This window comes from Dendropsophus ebraccatus, chromosome 3 (assembly GCF_027789765.1).
Source record: "Dendropsophus ebraccatus isolate aDenEbr1 chromosome 3, aDenEbr1.pat, whole genome shotgun sequence".
NCBI classification, from domain to species: domain Eukaryota; kingdom Metazoa; phylum Chordata; class Amphibia; order Anura; family Hylidae; genus Dendropsophus; species Dendropsophus ebraccatus.
In genome coordinates, this window is record NC_091456.1 from 28,012,215 (window position 1) to 28,033,384 (window position 21,170).

General features: G+C 45.8%; 2 protein-coding genes across 6 annotated transcripts in view; one reads left to right on the forward strand and one right to left on the reverse strand.

The window, feature by feature from the left end:
- CHEK2 (checkpoint kinase 2) overlaps nt 1-21,170 on the forward strand; it is a 77,195-nt gene that overhangs the window by 27,630 nt on the left and 28,395 nt on the right. For 2 of the 5 annotated variants that reach the window (XM_069961284.1, XM_069961288.1), the window contains exon 1: nt 20,696-21,027. The exons of 1 other annotated variant lie outside the window; for it this stretch is intronic. In XM_069961284.1, coding sequence (XP_069817385.1) covers nt 21,009-21,027 — 19 coding nt within the window. In that variant the 5' untranslated portion in view covers nt 20,696-21,008. Of the gene's footprint in view, nt 1-20,694; nt 21,028-21,170 lie in introns of those variants that run through there. 2 more of the 5 variants (XM_069961287.1, XM_069961286.1) reach the window with 2 other exon arrangements.
- Nucleotides 1,802-21,112, reverse strand: HSCB (HscB mitochondrial iron-sulfur cluster cochaperone). The gene is made up of 6 exons (XM_069961293.1): nt 20,685-21,112; nt 18,782-18,878; nt 17,496-17,585; nt 12,979-13,123; nt 10,471-10,518; nt 1,802-2,456 (listed from the first exon to the last, which is right to left on the reverse strand). The coding sequence occupies exons 1-6, from the start codon at nt 21,008-21,010 to the stop codon at nt 2,368-2,370; spliced, it is 795 nt and encodes a 264-aa protein (XP_069817394.1). The 5' UTR covers nt 21,011-21,112; the 3' UTR covers nt 1,802-2,367.

Genomic DNA, 21,170 nt, shown 5'->3' on the forward strand with positions numbered 1-21,170 from the left:
TGATTCTTCATGACACCACCCCTTTAAGTGGATAGTGGAATAGCCCTTAGCAACTAGTCTAGTCACTGCTTTAATTCTGGGGGCCTAAAGGTACATACACCTTATACTTCTGTCAGCTGAGCCCACCACTCAGCCACCGAAAGATGACAACAGTAGAGATAGGGGTCAGGAGTGATGAGAAAAAAAATCCCCATGCAACCCTTTGCTCTGGGAGGGATAAGCCTGTCGGTAATTCCTGCGTTTGTGTCAGTTACTGAAAGTATACAGTATGCCCACCTTAAAGGAGAAATCCAGCAAAAACTTTTATTAAGGTATTGTATTGCCCCCCCAAAAGTTATACAAATCAGCAATATATACTTATTACAGGAAATGCTTATTAAGTGCTTTTTTTCCCTGCACTTAGTACTGCATCAAGGCTTCACTTCCTGGATAACATGGTGATGTCACTTCCTGGATAACATGGTGATGTCACGACCCAACTCTCAAAGCTGTGGATGCTCTGTGTCCTTCCAGTGCCCTGTGTCCCTCAGTGTCCCCCTGCCATCATCCTCTCCAGCAGCCACAGGCCGCACAGCTCTGGGGGTCGGGTCGTGACATCACCATGTTATCCAGGAAGTGAAGCCTTGATGCAGTAGTAATTGCAGGGAAAAAAGCACTTTATAAGCATTTCCCGTAATAAGTGTATATTGGTGATTTGTATAAAAGTTTGGGGGGCAATACAATAATTTAATAAAAATTTTCGCCGGACTTCTCCTTTAACAGAAATGGGGAGCTCAAATCTGATTTGTTACGGGTGCCAGTGTTACCAGTGCACTAAGTGCTGCTGCAGTTTATTGAGTCTTTATTAAGTCTTTCATATGCTTTATGTATGTTTCCTATGCCAGAATCCTAAATTTAGAAGTAGGGCATTGTGCGTACTTATTAGGGCCCTATTACACTGAGCGATAATCAGCCAAATCTGGCAGATTAAGTGTGCCTTTACACAGAGATTTATCTGACAGATCATTGAAGCCAAAGCCAGGAACAGACTATAAATAGAGAACAGGTCATAAAGGAAAGAGTGAGATTCCTCCTCCATTCCTGGCTTTGGCTTCAAAAATCTGTCAGATAAATGTCTCAGTGTAAAGGCACCCTTAGCCGATTATCGCTCCATGTAATAAAGAGAATGATTAGCTGATAAAACAATCATTGCTGATCGTTTCTTTAGGTTCAGACCTAAAATCATTAGGCGCTGACCGCACATCCCTACGTGTAATAGCGATGCGTGCCCGACAGCTGATGATTATAGTGTAAAATAAATAATAAACTCACCTTACCGTGTTCCCGGCCATCCTCGGAGGCCTTCCACGCTTTCCAGTGACAGGCCGTGGCCGCTCAGCCAATCACTGGCCGCGGCCTGTCACTGCAAAGACTGGAGAAGCAGAGCTGCACACAGCCTGGAAGGCTTCAGAGGATGCCCGGGAACATGATAAGGTGAGTTAATATTTATTATTTTACACTAAATGCAAGGGCTGCACGGACATCCTTGATGGTGTACGTGCAGCCCTTGGTGCCCGATAATCAGCCTGTGTAATAGCTCAGTAAACAAGCGCTCTGCTAGATCAGCGCTCATTTACTGTTTATTATTGTGCCGTGTAATAGGACCCTTACTCTGACCTGTGTCTCTGTAAAGAAAACTGGTATTACCAAAACACAAACACTATTAAAAAAAAAAAAAAAAAAAAAATTTAAAGGATGTAAATAAACTGGGACAGGAATGAACCAACATTTTCAAAATATAGTTTAATAATATTATTGCACTGCATAAAATAGTCAAATCCAAACACATTAAAAGTCCAACCAGTTATATAGCAGATAAAACTACATCAGTATATTAAAAATGAACCAGACCTGGGAACTAACATTTTATCAGCACTTGTTTTTTCACAGCAATGAATCAGATGGGCGTCTTTCAGCCTTGAGACATGACAACGTGGCTCACAAGTTGAGCCAAAATATGTGCACAGTAGTCATTTCATTCAAACTTTTAAAGGGATTGTCCGGGATTGAAAGAAACATCCCTGTTTTTTTCCCAAAACTAACACCACCCCTGGCCTCAGGTTGTATGTGGTATTACTACTCTGCTCTATTCACTTCAATGGAACCGAGCCACACAACCACACAAACTGAGGACAAAAGTGTTGCTGTTTCCAGAAGAAAGTAGCTCTGTTTTTCTAATCCTGGATAACCCCTTTAATTATTGAGAAAAAAAAAATAAGTGTAACGGAGCTCGGAAGCTGAAAGGCGATTTTGTATGGTGAATTTTGGTGATCATCCCATATTGATCTCTCAAAGTATTTCAACCATACACAATAGATACAGTCCAAATTATGGAATAATTTTTTTCTTCACCTGATCGAGTATGTTTACATAGTACTTCATCTCGACTAACAATAGTTTAGCACCATCGAGGTCACCTAAAGAAAGAACAAAGATAACATAAGCATACACATATTATAGGAATTTCAGGTCCGGACACATGAGGCAGCATTGTGCCTTTTCTTTAAAGAGCTTAATTCTTAAAGAGGATGTACCACCCGGTACATCCTCTTTAACCTGAACCCACGGATCGATCGGCGCCGGCACGGGGAAGCCGGTGCCGCGGTCCGTTTTTCGGACCGCCGCCCGGTTCCAGTGCACGGCGCTGTTCGATCAAGCGGTACCGCCCGGTGCTAAGCAATGGAGGTCGGCCGGGCCGCCCCCAGTGGGAGGGTATTCCCTTCCCTGTATGACGCGGCTCGCTTGCAATGAATGGAGCCGCGTCATACAGGGGAGGGAATTCCCTCCCACTCGGGGCGGCCCGGCCGACCTCCAGTGCTTCAGCAGCGGCCGGTACCGCTGGATCGAACGGCGCCGTGCACGGGAACTGGGCAGCAGGTCCGAAAAACGGACCACGGCATCGGCTTCCCCGTGCTGGCACCGATCGATCCGTGGGTTCAGGTTAAAGAGGATGTACCGGGTGGTACATCCTCTTTAAGCTAATAAGTAGTTTTGATGTACTGGAATGGGAATACTGCCCCCAGGGCACCAATCCGCCCCTGGCCAGCCTGTTTTGCTGGTATTCTATAGGAGAGGAAGGCTGGTTGGGGGAGGATTGTGCACTGGGGGCAGTAGTCCCACCCTAGTACATCAAAACAACTTATTAACATTAGAATTAAACTCCTAATATTGTGGAAGTGGTGCCGAGGATGGAGGTAAAAGAACTTACCTTCCTCCTCAGCCCCCCTTGTCCTATAGGGAGGTTAGATAGATACTTCTTATAGTTTCTCGTTAATGTATGACTATTAAAGAGGTTTCCCAAGCAAGACATACTGATGAGCTATTGGTCACTGATCGGCGCCCACACTACCCAGTGATTGGGGACAGAAGTGGCTGTCGCTACTCACTATGTAGTGGCCAGACAAGAGAACTGCGGGAGCTGTTTGTACTTGTCAGAAGAACAAACTATCCTCAGTGCTGGTGGTCTGTCTGGAGCTTGTTCACACTATGCAGCTGCTCTTATGTAACCGCTGCTCCTAACCGCTGCTCCTAATAGCTGGTGAGCAATTCAGCAAATGACCATCCTGGTTCCCTCAGTTTAATGACATCAGAGTCTGTGAACCAAGGCTGGGTTCACACTATGTTTTGGCAGTCCGTTTAACATATCAGTTTTCAAATGGTTACTTTTAACACACAAACGTGTTCAGCCACGTTTTTGTATACGAAAAAAAAAAGCATCAGTTTTGATTTTTTTATTATGGAAGTCAAAGGAAAAACGGATCCTATTGGATGCACAAAAATACATCTCTTCTTTGCAGCCTTTTTTTAATACGTTAAACGGACTGTAAAAACGCAGTGTGGACCCAGCCTAAGAAAAAAGATCATATCATAGAGGCAAGTCTACCAGTCAGACATCACTCACCAAGAAGCACACTAGAGCAGCAGAGGAAGCGCTGCCCGAGACATAACTGCACGCAGAGTTTGGAGCAATCCATCATTTCTGAGTACAGTGGTGCCTTGGATTACGAACATAATTCGTTCCGGGACGGTGCTTGTAATCCAAATCCACTCTTATACCAAAGCAAATTTTCCCATAAGAAATCACTGATCTGCAGACAATTGGTTCCACACCCCAAAAATAATGATTTATTATTCTGAATAACATGTAAAACTAATGAAACAAACATTTATAACCAGCTGAATATGTGATATTATAAGTTACTGTACAGTAATGGAGAGGATGGGAAACACAAGGGCGGACAGAGACTGCAGGGAGCATGAAGGAATGAGCAGGACATATGTGGGCACATACATGCAGCACTCTCTGTCCGGGGAGTGAGGGGTTACAGCTATGGAGAGATTACCTCCACAGTCCTGTCCTCTGATACAAGCCCCAGCCTGAAGTGGATCTGACATGATTTGGAAGGTGAGGGAGACTTCTGGGTCAGAGTACAGGGCTGTAGACCCCGCTATGCAGACCATGCCCCTCCCCCACTCGCGCTCCCACCCAGCACAGGGAACTCTTACACCAAAGCAATGCTCTTACACCAAGTCACAATTTTAAAAAGCTGTGAGCTCTTAAACCAAAACGCTCTTAAACCAAGGTACCACTGTACATTCGCTTTTTGACAATAAGTGTAACTGAAAGTATACATACTAAGCAACATATACTTTATTTAAAGGACAACTCCGGCGGGACCCCCCCCCCCCAAAAAAAAAACACAGACACACACAGACACCATACTCACCATCCCTCCGGTGACGATCGCCACTCCATTCGCCCGCCGTCCGCCTCACCGTCACCTGCCTCCGCCGTCCAGCGATGTCTCTTGCTTCCGGGTCCATGAGAGAGAAAAGGCTGCCAGTGCGCTTGCGCACCGGCAGTCTTTTCATTGGCTGGAGCGCATCACATGGCTTCCAGCAAGTTTAGCCAATCAGGGCTGAGCAAGCTGGAAGCCATGTGATGCGCTCCAGCCAATGAAAAGGCTGCTGGTGCGCATGTGCACCAGCAGCCTTTTCTCTCCCATTCACTCTCAATGAAGACGCCGAGGAGGAAGAAGACCCGGACCGCCCCCAGCTCTGACATCACCTGACACCAGAGAAGAGGACCGTGACGACCGTAATAGGTAATGTATATATTCTTTAACTTCCGGGGTGGGGGGGTCGGGGGTCGGAAAGTGGGGGAAGGGGGCCAGACCGGGTATTTAACCACATTACAAAGTTATATAACTTTGTAATGTGTGTTAAATAAGCCAAAAAAAAATTTCGCCGGAGTTGTCCTTTAACCTCTTAAGGACCCATGACGTACCGGCACGTCATGGATCACTGTCACTTAAGGACCCATGACGTGCCGGTACGTCATCCCTTTAAACGGGCGCCGCGGCCGGCCGGGTCCCGATCGGGGGAGATAGCCTGCTATAATACATAGCAGGCCATCTCTCCCTGTCGGCATGGAGGGTTGTTAACCCCCCCCATGCCGACGATCGCCGCTATTGGCTGATAAGCCCATAGCGGCGATCGGAACCTTTCCGGGCCATCGGTGGCCCGATGACCCGGAAAAAAATGGCGGTCGGTGCTGTCCGAGGACGCCACCGACCGCCATTACTGTAAAAAGTAATGGTGGTCACGGTACCACCGTCCCGATCGCTGTGAACGGCCGGCCAGCCGGCCGGCCGTTCACGGCGATCAAAGTCCCCACAAGTAATAAATACCTGCTCCGGACCCCTCAGCTAGGTAGCTGAGGGGTCCGGAGCAGGTATTTGTACATTACTCACCTGTCCCGGGGTCCTGATCGGCGTCTTCCGGGTTCCCGGCGTCCACTTCCTCTTGTTGGGACTTCGGCTTCTTCCGTGAGTCCCGATCGTCTCTTTCCGGCTCCAGCGTCGTCTATTTTCGTATTTTTCCGGCTCCAGCGTCGTCTATTTTCGGATCTTGCGCTCTGCTGCCCCCTAGCGGCTGATAAGTGTAATACACGTATCAGCCACTACAGGGATGTTCAGAATGTAGTAAAAAAAAAAATTTTTTTCCCAATTTTTTTTTTTTCTATTTTCCGCACCCTATCGCCGCTGAGTGTTGATCAGCATCGCACGAAAGTGCGCTGCTAATCAGCAACTCCTCCTTTTTGGCGTAGGGTGTTTTTTTTTTATATCCTACTGCCACGGTCTGCTTATAAGTGCCGAACATAAGTGCGGCATTCATCAGCAACACCATTTTTGGCGTAGGTTTTTTTTGTATACTTACTGTAAAAAACACGTAAAAAAACACTACATTACACCACACTACATTGAATAAAGTTTGACACTACACCACTACATACCCCATATACCAATCCCCATATAAAGATGGCCCCCAGGGTGTTTTCGGTGTCGGACGCATACATTATTATTGCCTCCGACACCGAAACAGCCAGTGAGGATGAATTGGGGGGATCCTTCTTTCCTCCATTCATCCTCATCCTCCTCATCATCCAGTGACGTGTCTGGGAGTAGCGTAGCGTACGCTGCCCCCCAGACACGTCTTTTCCGCCAGTACCGTCCCAATAAGAGATGACGGTATGGAGTGAAATTCTACAAACTCTGTGAGAGTACCTCAGGGTACACTTACAGATTTAGGGTACGTGCACACTGCGGAATGGCGAAGGATAACCCTTCGTGCATTCCGCAGCTGGCACCCGCCGGCGGACTGATGCAGGGGCGCGTCTCCGCCTGTGTCATAGACTCTATCCTATGCATGGGCGGATTCCATTATCCGTCATTCCATCAACACGTTGGACGCAGAGCGGAATCCGCCCGTGCATAGAATGGAGTCTACGACACGGACGGAGACGTGCGCCTGCATCAGTCCGCCGGCGGGTGCCAACTGCGGAATGCACAAAGGGTTATCCTTCGCGATTCCGCAGTGTGCACGTACCCTTAGAGTGTATGAAGGAAGGGACACTCGAATCCAGCCGCCAGATGCCCCCCCCCCCATCCTCGGAGTTAGTGGGGAGATCGTCCGGGAACTGATCTTCCCACTGCTGGATAAAGGTCACCACCACCCGTACGGGGATAACTTTTATACCAGCACCCCCTCTTCCGGTCCCTCGCTGCCCGAGCTACTGTAGCTTGCGGCACGATCCGAACATATCAGAAGTAGTAATAGAGCCCTAATATTTAGCAGCCATGGAGCGGACACTGCGCTTCTGGATATGAAGGACCCCGTATCGCACCAGAACAACATTTTTCAGGTGACGTCCCCCACACTGGAGAACAGGAGACCCCAGAAGAAGTGCAGAGTGTGGGGTAACAGGGGGATCAGGAAGGACACCATTTACCAGTGTGCCACCTGTCCTGATCCCCCCGGCCTCTGCATACTGGATCGCTCCAAGGCGCACTACACGTCATTGGGGTTCTACATTATCTAAATTCTGTCCCTTATTCCTATTTCAGGGGTCACGTTGATCCAGGGATTATTCTGATCGCCATTATGGAGTCGGGAAGGAATTTTTCCCCTATGATGAGGCTACTGTCGTCTGCCTCACGAGGGGTTTTTGCCTTCCACTGGATCAACACAGGTTGAGTTTGATGGACACCTGTCATTTTCCAACCTTATAAACTAATAATTGGCCTAATACCCCCAAATAAATTAGAATTGTCCCTTTTCCCCAGCTAAGTAGGTATGGCCGCCATTCCCATTAGAGGAGGCCATGATGCAATTACAAAGCCTCTGTGCGGCCAGGACAGTAGAAACCCCCCACAAGTGACCCCATTCTGGAAACTACACCCCATAAGGAATCTAACAAGTGGGGCAGCGGGTATATGGCCCCCTGGTGACGGCCACATTTGGGACGTGAAAATGAAAAAAATGGTATTTTTTATTTTCACGGCACATGTCCTACACATGTGCCCATCACTAGTGGGGTCCATATGCTCACTGCACCCCTTGTTAGATTCCTTATGGGGTGTAGTTTCCAGAATGGGGTCACTTGTCGGGGGTTTCTACTGTTCTGGCAGCACAGGAGCTTTGTAATTGCGACATGGCCTCCATCCCCCATTCCAGCCTCTAAATGGCGCTCTGTCCTTTTGGTGACTTGCCCTGTGCCCATATGGCAAATTATGTCCACATGTGGGGTATTTTCGTACTCAGGGGAAACTACCCTACACGTTTTGTGTTCATTTTCTTTTTTAACCCCTTGTGGAAATGGAAAAAAATCAAGGCTAGACCAACATTTAGTGTAATTTTTTTAAAATTTTTACTCTAAATCATTGATCTTGTCTTGATTTTTTCATTTTCACAAGGGGTTAAAAGATAAAAAAAAACACAATGTGTAGAGCAATTTCCCCTGAGTACGGAAATACCCCACATGTGGACATAAAGCGCCATGCGGGTGCAGGGTAAGCCTCCAAAGGGAAGGTGCGCCATTTGGTTTTTGAAGGCTGGATTTGGATGGAATGGATTTCGAGGGGCCATGTTGCATTCAAAAGGCCCCTGTGTTGCCAAGACAGTTAAACCCCCCACAAGTGACCCTATTATGGAAACTACACCCCTCAAGGAATGTAACAAGGGGTGTAGTCAGCATATGGACCCCACTGGTGACGGGCACAAATGTGGAACAATGTGGCGTGAAAATGAAATATTAAATTTTTTACACTATAATGTTGGTCTAGCCTTGAATTTATCATTTTCACAAGGGGTTAAAAGAGAAAAAAACACACAAAATGTGTAGAGCAATTTCCCCCGAGTCCGTAAATACCCCACATGTGGACATAAAGCGCCATGTGGGTGCAGGGCAAGCCTCCGAAGGGAAGGAGCGCCATTTGGATTTTAGAGGTTGGATTTGGCTAGAATGGATGATGAACGCCATGTCGCATTTACAGAGCCCTTGTGCTGCCAAAACACTGTAAACCCCCCACAAGTGACCCCATTCTGGAAACTACACCCCTCAAGGAATCTAACAAGGGGTGCAGTGAGGATATGGACCCCTGGATGACGGGCACATTTGTGCCATGAAAGTGAAAAAATGAAAATTTTCACTTTCACGTCACATTTTTCCACATTTGTGCCCGTCACCAGTGGGGTCCATATGCTCACTGCACCCCTTGTTAGATTCCTTGAGGGGTGTAGTTTCCAGAATGGGGTCACTTGTGGGGGGTTTCCAGTGTCTTGGCAGCACGAGGGCTCTGTAAATGCGACATGGCCCTTGAAATCCATTCCAGTGAAATCCAGCTTCCAAAAGCCAATTGGCGCTCCTTCCCTTTGGAGGCTCGTCCTGCGCCCGCTTGGCACTTTATGTCCACATGTGGGGTATTTCCGTACTCGGGAGAAACTGTGCTACATGTTTTGTGTTTTTTTTTTCCTTTTATCCCTTTGTGAAAATGAAAAATTGAAGGCTAGAACAACATTTTAGTGTAAAAAATACTTTAGTCTTTTTTCAAGCCATATTGTTTGGAAAATCTGTGAAGCACCTGTGGGGTCCAGATGCTCACCGCACCCCTTGTTACATTCCTTGAGGGGTGTAGTTTTCTAAATGGTGTCCCTTTAGGGGTGTTTTTTAGGTTTTGGCACCCCAGAGCCTCTGCCAACCTGAAGTGGTACAGTCAAAAATGACCAAAAATAACGGAGCCATTGAAATTCACTAGGCGCTCCCTTATATCTGAGGCTTGTGGTTGCGTCAAATAGCGCAATAGGGCCACATATGGGGTATTTCTATAAACTGCAGAAATGGGGCAATCAATATTGGGGTGCATTTCTCTGGTAATAGGTTTATAATTATGAAAAATATTGGATTACAATAAAATCTCTGCACAGAAAATTAAAATTTTCAAATTTCTTACACACTTAGCTTTTATTTCTGTGACTCCCCTAAAGGGTTAAAAAACTTTCTGGATGTGCTTTTGCAGAGTTTAGGGGGTGCAGTTTCTGAAATGGGGTGCTTCGTGAGGCTTTCTAACACACAGTCCCCTCAAATACACTTTAAACCTGAACAGTTCCCTAAAAATATCTGATTTTGAAATTTTACTGAAAATTTGGAAATTTGCTGCTAATGTTTTAAGCTTCCTATTGTCTAAAAAAAATGAAATATAGTTTAATAAATGCCGCCAACATAAAGTAGACATGTTGCTAATGCTATTTAATATATAATTTATGTGGTATAACCATTTTCTGTATAAGCAGAAAAGTTTTAAAGTTGGAAAAATGCATTTTTTCACAATTTTTCACGCTATTTTGGGTTTTTTCATAAAGATTCGTTATAAGTATCGACTCCAATTTACAAGAAATGTGAAGTACAATATGTCACGAGAAAACAATCTCAGAATCAGCCGGATAGGTAAAAGCATCCCGAAGTTATTAATGAATAAAGTGACACTGGTCAAATTCATAAAATTTGCTCCGGTCCTTAAGGCCATTTCAGGCTCTGTCCTTAAGGGGTTAATATAAAGTTACCCATCCTAAAGCATAAAGGATAAAACTTACCTTTCTCAAAAGCTTGTCTAATATTTTCAGTCAATGACTGACACTTATCTGTGAAAACAATTTTTAAGAAGTTAGCTGCAGAAGTGAAACTAATTATATATATATATATATATATACATACATACACACACACACACACACACACACGGTAACACAGCAATAGTAACAGACCATGTATCTAGACTATTTCACAAGTGCATTTATTTCTACTATTCAACAACAATATAAATAACTCAAAGTGTCACTGTCGTTTAAATTTTTTTTTTGCAGAAATCAATTGTACAGGCGATTTTAAGAAACTTTGTATTAGGGTTTATTAGCCGAAAAATGCATTTGTTATCATGAAAAAGCAGTTTGAAGTTCTCCTCCTGTCTTCATTGTTCTTTTATGGAGAGGGGAGGGGTGGAGGGAGATGAGGCACCAAAACAGGACAACAAAGAGTTATTTAACAGCTACATCCCCGGCTATCTCCTCTGACAGTCAGCACTGACCTCTCTGACCTCTGAATACTGGCTTTCACACGGCTCCCACTGTGTAATCCTTTGTTCTCTGCTGCCGACTTATCTCCCTCCTCCCCCCTGCATAGAACAGACAGGGCTCGACTGATGTAAAAGAGTCAAGATTTCCTGATAATGAGCAGTGAATGAGAGAGAGGAAGGGGGGGGGGGGGGGGGGGGGAGACCTGGGAAAAGGCTTTTTGAATGCAGATAATGGCATATTTGCCTAATAAACCCAATTACAAAGTTTCTTAAAATCGCCTGTACTATTGGTTTCTGCAAAAAAAAAAAAAAATTAAACGACAGTGACACTTTGAAGGGGTACGGCACATAAAATATACTTACCATCCCACTGGTAATGATTGCCGTTCAAATTTCCCGCGGGCGCGTCCCCACCATCTTCGGCCGCCATCCTCGCTTCCGGGTCCGGGTGAAGTGAGTGGCAGAGAAAAGGCTGCTGGTGTGCATGTGCACCGGTAGCCTTTTCATTGGCTGCAGCGCATCACATGGCTTCTAGCAAGCTCAGCCAATCAGGGCTCCAGACCGCTTAAAAACACACATTACAAAGTTTTATAACTTTGTAATGTGTGTTAATTAAGGGGAAAAACGAAACCGCTGCAACTTTCATACAAGGACTAACTGGACCATATTTTTTTAGTTAGTTTTTTCTGCCACAAAATCTGGATACATTTCTGAACCTGTGGACTATTGGGCACATACACCCTTCAGTTTATTTCCTGTAGAGTGTCCATTGTGGAAAATGGGTAAGGAAATTTTAAAATCTTTCCTATTTTTGTCCAGATGCACATGCAGAAACTGGACGGAATTCTGGAAGTGTTGCTAAGCACCCCAGGCCAGCACCTGGACAAGTACCACTGGGTGTTGCGTCAGATCCTTTAAAGGGAACCATTCACCCCGTGGCCCCCGGCAGAAACTGACATACAGTGACATAAAGGTCAATATACTTACCACATCGCTCCCGGTCCCGTCCCGGATCCCGTTGTTGACACGGAGAAATCGCCGATTCTTCTTCTCCCGCCCATTATGGTAATGAGCTGAGATGAGTCCAACGTCCATAGGAAACGACGGACGAGTCCAACTTATTCATGAGGTCCTCTTCTCGTCGCCGCCCATCCACGCCTCCTGGAACTTGATTGACGTCTTCAGTCTTCTGCCGAATTCCCGCGCAGGCGCCGCTGTGATGGTCTCGTCACCTCTTCTGCGCCTGCGCGGTAAACAGGATATGGTGTTCGAGCAAATCGGCGCACGCGCAGTAAACAGTGAAGCTGCGGAGCGGCTTCAATTGTGAACTGCGCATGCGCCGAAAACGACTGTCACGGCGCCTGCGCGGGATCCGGCGAGAAGAAAGAAGACTAGGAGGAAGAGGACCTGGCGTCAATCAAGTGTCGGAGGCGGGGAGAAGGCTGGACTTCGGACCCGGCGGCGCTCATTAACATAATGGGCGCGAGAAGAAGAATTGTCGATTTCTCCGTGTCAACAACGGGCTTCGGGACGGGACCGGGAGCGATGTGGTAAGTATATTGACCTTTATGTCACTGTATGTCAGTTTCTGCCGGGGGCCACGGGGTGAATGGTTCCCTTTAACTGTATGCACTCCTAATTAGGAGTGCATACAGTTAAAAGGCAGCACTGTGATTGGCAGGGCAAGGAGCCACCGGCTCCCTGCCCTATCAGTCATACTTGTGGCTTGAGGCAGCATTACCTCTGGCCACAAGAGGCCACTCCCTCCACTAGCATTAAGCTCACAGACCAGGAAGTGGGAGAAGAAGCTGGAGAGCATTGCTGCAGCAGGTAAGTATGGCTTTGTATTTTTCCCAATAGCAATTGTTTCCTGAAGCACTTCCTGACGGATATGTGCATTTTGCATTCCTCTGCCTTTCCCTTGGAACTGTAGTAGCTACAAACTAACCACTACTGCGCTGAAATACGTTTATCGGATGCTATGTATCAATTCTAATAGAAATACAATTTTAAAGCCAACAAGAAATACCTTGTACAAAAGTTCCAATTTCTACAATTTTGCCCTCGGTGGTCATATCATTAAGTTTCTCATTGATTTCCAAGATTTCAAACAGAAAGGGAGTATCCGCGCCGCCTTCTGTACCTTCAGTGATTGTAATGCCGTGAAGACTTAACTAGGAAGAAGCACAAAAGGAAAAGAGAAGCCATTAATATTTAAAAAGATATTCCTATGATATTAACCAATTATAACTTAGAAGTAAAAGTTCTCCATATTTTCTCTCTCTGATCGTAAGTGGGAAATGCGTAAAGCGCCATGTCACTGGACATATAATGCTAACACCAGTAAAACCAGTAATATGTAATCTGTTACAGTTAGGGCCAGAAATATTTGGACAGTGACACAAATTTTGTTATTTTAGCTGTTTACAAAAACATGTTCAGAAATAGAATTATATATATAATATGGGCTGAAAGTGCACACTCCCAGCTGCAATATGAGAGTTTCCACATCCAAATCGGAGAAAGGGTTTAGGAATCATAGCTCTGTAATGCATAGCCTCCTCTTTTTCAAGGGTCCAAAAGTAATTGGACAATGGACTCTAAAGGTGCGCTTACACGTAACGATTATCGTGCGAATTTGCGCGATAACGATCGAATTCGAACAATAATCGTACGTGTAAACGCAGCGAACGATCAAACGACGAACGAGAACCCGTTCATTTTGATCTTTCAACATGGTATCAAATCATTGTTCGTAAAAAATTCGCAGATCGTTCCGTGTGAACAGTCGTTCGCCGATTTAATCAATGTGTGAGATAGGCTTAAGCGATCGCAAAACGAATTTTCCGTACGATTTATCGTACCGTATAAACGCTGATTGTTATGAAAAAAGAAAATCGTTACTCCGACATCGTTAATCGTACGATCGGGCCAATTATCGTTTCGTGTAAACGCACCATAAGGGCTGCAATTAACTCTGAAGGCGTCTCCCTTGTTAACCTGTAATCAATGAAGTAGTTAAAAGGTCTGGGGTTGATTCCAGGTGTGTGGTTTTGCATTTGGAAGCTGTTGCTGTGAGCAGACAACATGCGGTCAAAGGAACTCTCAATTGAGGTGAAGCAGAACATCCTGAGGCTTAAAAAAAAAGAAAAAATCCATCAGAGAGATAGCAGACATGCTTGGAGTAGCAAAATCAACAGTCGGGTACATTCTGAGAAAAAAGGAATTGACTGGTGAGCTTGGGCACTCAAAAAGGCCTGGGCGTCCACGGAAGACAACAGTGGTGGATGATCGCCGCATACTTTCTTTGGTGAAGAAGAACCCGTTCACAACATCAACTGAAGTCCAGAACACTCTCAGGGAAGTAGGTGTATCTGTCTCTAAGTCAACAGTAAAGAGAAGACTCCATGAAAGTAAATACAAAGGGTTCACATCTAGATGCAAACCATTCATCGATTCCAAAAATAGACAGGCCAGAGTTACATTTGCCGAAAAACACCTCAAGAAGCCAGCTCAGTTCTGGAAAAGTATTCTATGGACAGATGAGACAAAGATCAACCTGTACCAGAATGATGGGAAGAAAAAAGTTTGGAGAAGAAAGGGAACGGCACATGATCCAAGGCACACCACATCCTCTGTAAAACATGGTGGAGGCAACGTGATGGCATGGGCATGCATGGCTTTCAATGGCACTGGGTCACTTGTGTTTATTGATGACATAAAAGCAGACAAGAGTAGCTGGATGAATTCTGAAGTGTACCGGGATATACTTTCAGCCCAGATCCAGCCAAATGCTGCAAAGTTGATTGGACGGCGCTTCATAGTACAGATGGACAATGACCCCAAGCATACAGCCAAAGCTACCCAGGAGTTCATGAGTGCAAAAAAGTGGAACATTCTGCAACGGCATTTCACTTGCTCAAATCCAGACTTAAGACTGAAAGACCCATAAACAAGCAAGACCTGAAGGCTGCGGCTGTAAAGGCCTGGCAAAGCATTAAGAAGGAGGAAACCCAGCCTTTGGTGATGTCCATGGGTTCCAGACTTAAGGCAGTGATTGCCCTCAAAGGATTCGCAACAAATTATTGAAAAAAAATATATTTTGTTTGGGTTATGTTTATTTGTCCAATTACTTTTGAGCTCCTAAAATGTGAAGTGTTTGTAAAGAAATGTGTTCAATTCCTACATTTTCTATCAGATATTTTTGTTCAACCCTTCAAATTAAACGTTACAATCTGCACTTGAATTCTGTTGTAGAGGTTTCATTTCATATCCAATGCGGTGGCATGCAGAGCCCAACTCGCCAAAATTGTGTCACTGTCCAAATATTTCTGGCCCTAACTGTACATCCCAGCTCAGCTGCAGCCACACATATTGAGCCCTTTGACAGAGTATTTCCCATCCTAACCAATAGTTAAACTGGTAAAGCTTATCAAGTTTAATAATTTTTTGCTAATACATTTTAATGGGACGTTCACACCTACAGGATCCGAAGCGGATTTGACGCTGCGAGTTAGCAGCGAAATCTGCTGCGGATCCAGTACTGTGAATTTAAATAGGTCCCATACACTCAGCGGATCTGCTGCGTGTATGGGACCCGGCCCCTTTAACCCCCGCACCGAGCATACTTTACCAGCTCTGTGCCGCGGCTGTGTGAAGCTCTCGGCTCCCTTCACTCCTCTTCAGCCAATCAGTGCACGGCAGCCCTGATTGGCTGAAGAGGAGCGAAGGGAGCCGGGAGCCTGAATCAAGCCGCGGCACCGAGCTGGTAATGTATGCTCGCAGCGGCAGGCAGTGCGGGTGGACGGGGGGCCAGGGCTGCGGGCGGGCAGGCTTTCGGCCGGTGGCGCAGAGGCTAAAGGGGCCGGGTCCCATACACACAGCGGATCCGCTGCGTGTATGGGGCCCATTCAAATTCACAGGACTTGATCCGCAGCGATTTCGCTGCTAACTCGCAGCGTCAAACCCGCTGCGGATCCGGTAGATGTGAACGGACCCTATGGAGTAGTGAGGAGTTTAAAAATTATTCACTAAATAACATTACAAAGGTATACAACAGTTATACACAGTTATGCTCAGCCAATCGCGGCTGAGCAGCTGATGCGGCAGAGGGGGGCCGGCATAAGGGACGGCTGGAGCGGTCCGGCCAGCCTCCCGAAGATGGCGGGGTTGACAGTATTCTGGTGAGTATACTGATCCACGCTTCCGGGGGTGGGGGGGACATAACTTTGTAATGTGTGTTATTTAGAAACACCGCACTACCCCTTAAAGTGAATTTGCCTCCTTCTCCTTCTACGCTACTCTTTCCCTCCCACTGTTGACCGCTTGTTATCTAGGTCATAGGCTGTATCCCTGTTTTACAGGCGGGACACAGCCTATATCCACCTTCCCCACGGAACGGGAGGACAGCAGGATTCAAATATTGATGGTTTGGGTGTGTATGAGCCCAAACCTCAGCCCGGTTTTCTCATCAGGCAGACTATATAAAACTTATGTGATCAGAGCTTGAGTAGCCCTGCAGTTCTCAAAATAGCCACTGGTTGCAGCAGGGGGGCTGTGTTGCTCCTTACTGTTGCCACTCAATGTAGAAAACAATAAAGCTATATAAAGTTATATAATTTTGTAAGCTGTGGAGAAAAAAAAAAAAAAAAAAAAAAAAAGAATAAAAATAAATTATTTGCCAGAATATCCCTTAGGGTGCGTTCACACACACAGGATCTGCAGCAGATTTGATGGCGCAGATTTAAAGCTGTAGATTCAAAGCAAATCTGCAGCTTTACATCAGCGCTATCAAATCTGCTGAAGATCCTATATGCGGGAACTCACCCTTAAAGGGGTAGTGCGGCGCTAAACAATTATTCACACAACTCATAATTATTCATACAATTTTGTAATGTACGTTATGAATGTGAATCACCCCCTTCCCCGTGTTTCCCCCCACCCACGGTGGTGCATTATACTCACCACATCTCGTGTCGACCCTCTCTGCCATCTTAGGACAATGACGTAGTCTTCGGAAGGCCGGTCGAACCGCTCCATCCGTCCCTCATGCCGGCCCCCCTCTGCCGCGTCATAACTGTGCTCAGCTGCGATTGGTAGAGCACAGTTATTCTCAGCCAATCACGGCTGAGCTGCTGGTGACACAACAGAGTGCGGCCGGCATGAGGGACGGATGGAGCGGTTCGACCGGCCTCCCGAAGACTACGTCATTGTCCCAAGATGGCGGACGGGGGGTCGACACGAGATGTGGTAAATATAATGCACCACACTTCCAAGGTCTAGCGTGGGTGGGGGGAAACACGGGGAAGGGGGCCATTCACATACATTACAAAGTTGTATAACTTTGTAATGTTTTATTTTGTGAATAATTGTTTAGCACCGCACTACCCCTTTAAGGGTGCATTCACACGTAGAGGATCTGCAGCAGATTTAATGGCGCGGATTTGAAGTTGCAGATTCAATGCAAAGCAACTATGGGCCATCAAATCTGCTGCAGATTCAAATCTGATCCCGTATGTGTCGATTTACTCATAAATATAAACTTACCAGATATATGCCTCTGCTTAATGGTGACAACAAGGTGTTATAAGCTTTGTTAACCAAGGAAGACTGTTTTTCAGAAATATCCCGTTCACGCTAGAAAAATAATTTGAAAAAAATTCACAAAATTTACAAAAACAAAGTCACTTAATGATGTAATATATTATAGTGATATGACAGGGGTCCAACTGTAGTACTGTACATGAGGCCTTTGCTGGATCTCTGTAAATTTCCAATTTCATAAGGAGGCATAGGGAGATATAATGAGATGTGTCATGGCCCCCTAGGTACTGACAAAGCCTGAGCAGCCGTAAATGAAGGTCGCTGCTCCATAATAAAGAGCCACACAGTCTACACACAGCTGTACAGGCTATGTGGGGGCGACCTTCGAGTAATAATTAATACTCTGCTGGAGCAGGGGAAAGAAATTATTTTCCTGCTACTCCCATTTGTCTCTGGCACAGTTAAATCAGACTGATCAGCAGCGGATACCTTACTGTAATTTTGAATAGGATTACATACTCACAGCAGAATTTTCATCCCGCTGCGAGTATGTAAAACGCTGCCCCCCTTAACCTGGGGCAGCCCGGTGTATAAATTACCAGTCCATGCTAGGACTTGCTTCAGTGGCTCCTGCCATCCTGCTCAGCCAATCAGTGGCTGCGGTGGGGCAGGATGCCAGGAGCCCCCAAAGCAAGTCCTAGGGTGGACTGGTAATGTATACACTGGGCCGCCGCAGGTTAAGAGGGCAGCGTTTTCCATACTCACAGTGGGATGATCATTATAATGCGAGTATGTAATCCTATTCAAAATGAAAATGCCTGAAATTGCTGCGGATTTTGCTGCAATTTTCCACAAGTGAAGGCACCCTCACAATAGAACCTGAATTGCAGCTGACGGATACAAACCGACAATACTGTTAGAACATGAAGAAGACAATAGGTTTCATAGATCGGTCTGTGCTTCCATACAGCACAACAATGCTTCTATTCTCCAGTGCAAAGTGTTAAAGAGGTTTTCGTGAGCTTGTGACCTGCTGAGGGTACATGACTAACAGTCTGGGCTTAGATCAAGCAGGGTCAGGGTATAGGAGAGGGTCAGGAAGTGTTCCAGCCCTGAGCACTTCATGATCTTGGGAAAGCCTATGGCGCACACAGGAGAACACAAGCACCTTGTACATGCTGGAAGCACAGACAGATATACTGTATACCAGGACCTTGTACAATACTTTTTTCATACACTGGACTGATAAAGGCATAATATGACGGAGCCGTCAGTCTGGAGACCTGTACCTGAGACTTCTGACTGAAGTAATCCGGGTGCAGTAAGCGCTGGAGATTCCTGTATTTTCTCTGCAGATCCTGAATATCAACATTAAATGATCGGTCACTGCAAGATATAAGAGATTTCACTGGGACTTTACAATGAAAAATACAACAAGCAAACGAACAAAAACCTGAACACATCATGTAACATAGTAAATGTGAACACAAAACTACAACTACAAGCAAGACCCAGGGGTCACCAGACTGGATGGTATATGTCCAGAAATGGACCAGTTACTTTCAGACTAGCAATAGATCTGTCATACTGTATATACGCTGTGGTATACATTAGACGGCCATTCTCCTGCCCTTATAATTGCCAAATACTCATCTGATCAAATATGCAAATACGCACTCGGCCTGAGATATACTGTAGCTGCATATAGAGCCCATATGAATCTCTTAGTACAGAGCTATACTGGGTTGCTGGGCTTCTTGCCTATAATCATGTAGTCCCCTAGGAGCGATGCCCGGGCCTCCGTACAGTACAGGGCTCATATACTTCTATGGGAACCTCATTACTCCTCCGTACAGTACAGGGCTCATATACTTCTATGGGAACCTCATTACTCCTCTGTACAGTACAGGGCTCATATACACTTCTATGGTAACCTCATTACTCCTCTGTATATCATACACTTCTATGGTAACCCTATATATCCTCTGTATATCATACACTTCTATGGTAACCCTATTACTCCTCTGTATATCATACACTTCTATGGTAACCCTATTACTCCTCTGTATATCATACACCTTTATGGGAACCCTATTACTCCTCTGTATATCATACACTTCTATGTTAACCCTATTACTCCTCTGTATATCATACACCTTTATGGGAACCCTATTACTCCTCTGTATATCATACACCTTTATGGGAACCCTATTACTCCTCTGTATATCATACACTTCTATGGTAACCCTATATATCCTCTGTATATCATACACTTCTATGGTAACCCTATATATCCTCTGTATATCATACACTTCTATGGTAACCCTATATATCCTCTGTATATCATACACCTTTATGGGAACCCTATTACTCCTCTGTATATCATACACTTCTATGGTAACCCTATTACTCCTCTGTATATCATACACCTTTATGGGAACCCTATTACTCCTCTGTATATCATACACTTCTATGGTAACCCTATATATCCTCTGTATATCATACACTTCTATGGTAACCCTATATATCCTCTGTATATCATACACTTCTATGAGAACCCTATTACTCCTCTGTATATCATACACCTTTATGGCAACCATATATATCCTCTGTATATCATATTACTCCTCTGTACAAACTCATCAGGTTTACATAAGAATTCCGACCAGATAATCACATTATACCATCTCGTATCCCCAGGACAGGCGATAAGCATGATGGGACTAGTCACACTACACTACACACCATTAAAGGGGTAATTCACATCAACTTATGTCAGATAGTTATATAGATTTGTAATTTTACTTCTATTTAACTATCTCCAGTCTTCCAGTACTTATGAGCTGCTGTATGTCCTGCAGGAAGTGGTGTATTCTTTCCAGTCTGACACAGTGCTCTCTGCTGCCACCTCTGTCCATGTCAGGAACTGTCCAGAGCAGCAGCAAATCCCCATAGAAAACCTCTCCTGATCTGGACAGTTCCTGACATGGACAGAAGTGGCAGTAGAGAGCACTGTGTCAGACTGGAAAGAATACACCACTTCCTGCAGGACATCCAGCAGCTGATAAGTACAGGAAGACCTGACATTTTTAAATAGTTACAAATCTATATAACTTTCTGACAGCAGTAAAACAACCCATGTGTGGAGTTCCCCTTTAAATGTCCGAGCAGTGCAGCACACGGCTTCCTTACCAGTCCAGCAGCCGGTAGTAGTCTCTGTCCTCCCCCGGCGGCTGGATGGAGCGGCAGGAGGGACAGAAGAGCTCGGAGCCGCTGAGCCCGGCCTGACAGCTCCAGCACCGAGGGCTCCCCGCACCTACACACAGGGCTCTCCGGGGGCACACAGCGCTGCTGCACAGGGACACAGAGGCACGCCGGGCCAGGACACCAGACACGGGCAGGGGGGCACGGCACCGGCTGAGCAGACACGTGACCGCGGCCACACGGGGAGCCGCACCGCTGCACGCCCGCCACTGACCAGCACAGCGCCCCCACACTACACGGCCGGCCGGCTCCATGGCTGAGGAGCACTCAGGTGAGACCCGGAAGTAAAGCTCCAGTCACCGACCCCTTGTCATACTATGACTCCCCCCCTATCCCCTGTGCGTATGGTACGGCCCACTGTTCATTCATGAAGGAAACTCTCTAGGGGTGAAAGGCAAAACAAAAAGTTGCCGC

Excerpts from the sequence above, each read along its gene's own strand:
- HSCB (XM_069961293.1), bottom strand. The coding sequence starts at position 21,010 with ATGGAGCCGGCCGGCCGTGTAGTGTGGGGGCGCTGTGCTGGTCAGTGG. Across the intron at positions 17,586-18,781 it reads ACTTCAGTCAGAAGTCTCAG|CGTGAACGGGATATTTCTGA; the intron begins GTACAGGTCTCC and ends TTATTTTTCTAG. Across the intron at positions 10,519-12,978 it reads AATTGGAACTTTTGTACAAG|ATAAGTGTCAGTCATTGACT; the intron begins GTATTTCTTGTT and ends TTGTTTTCACAG.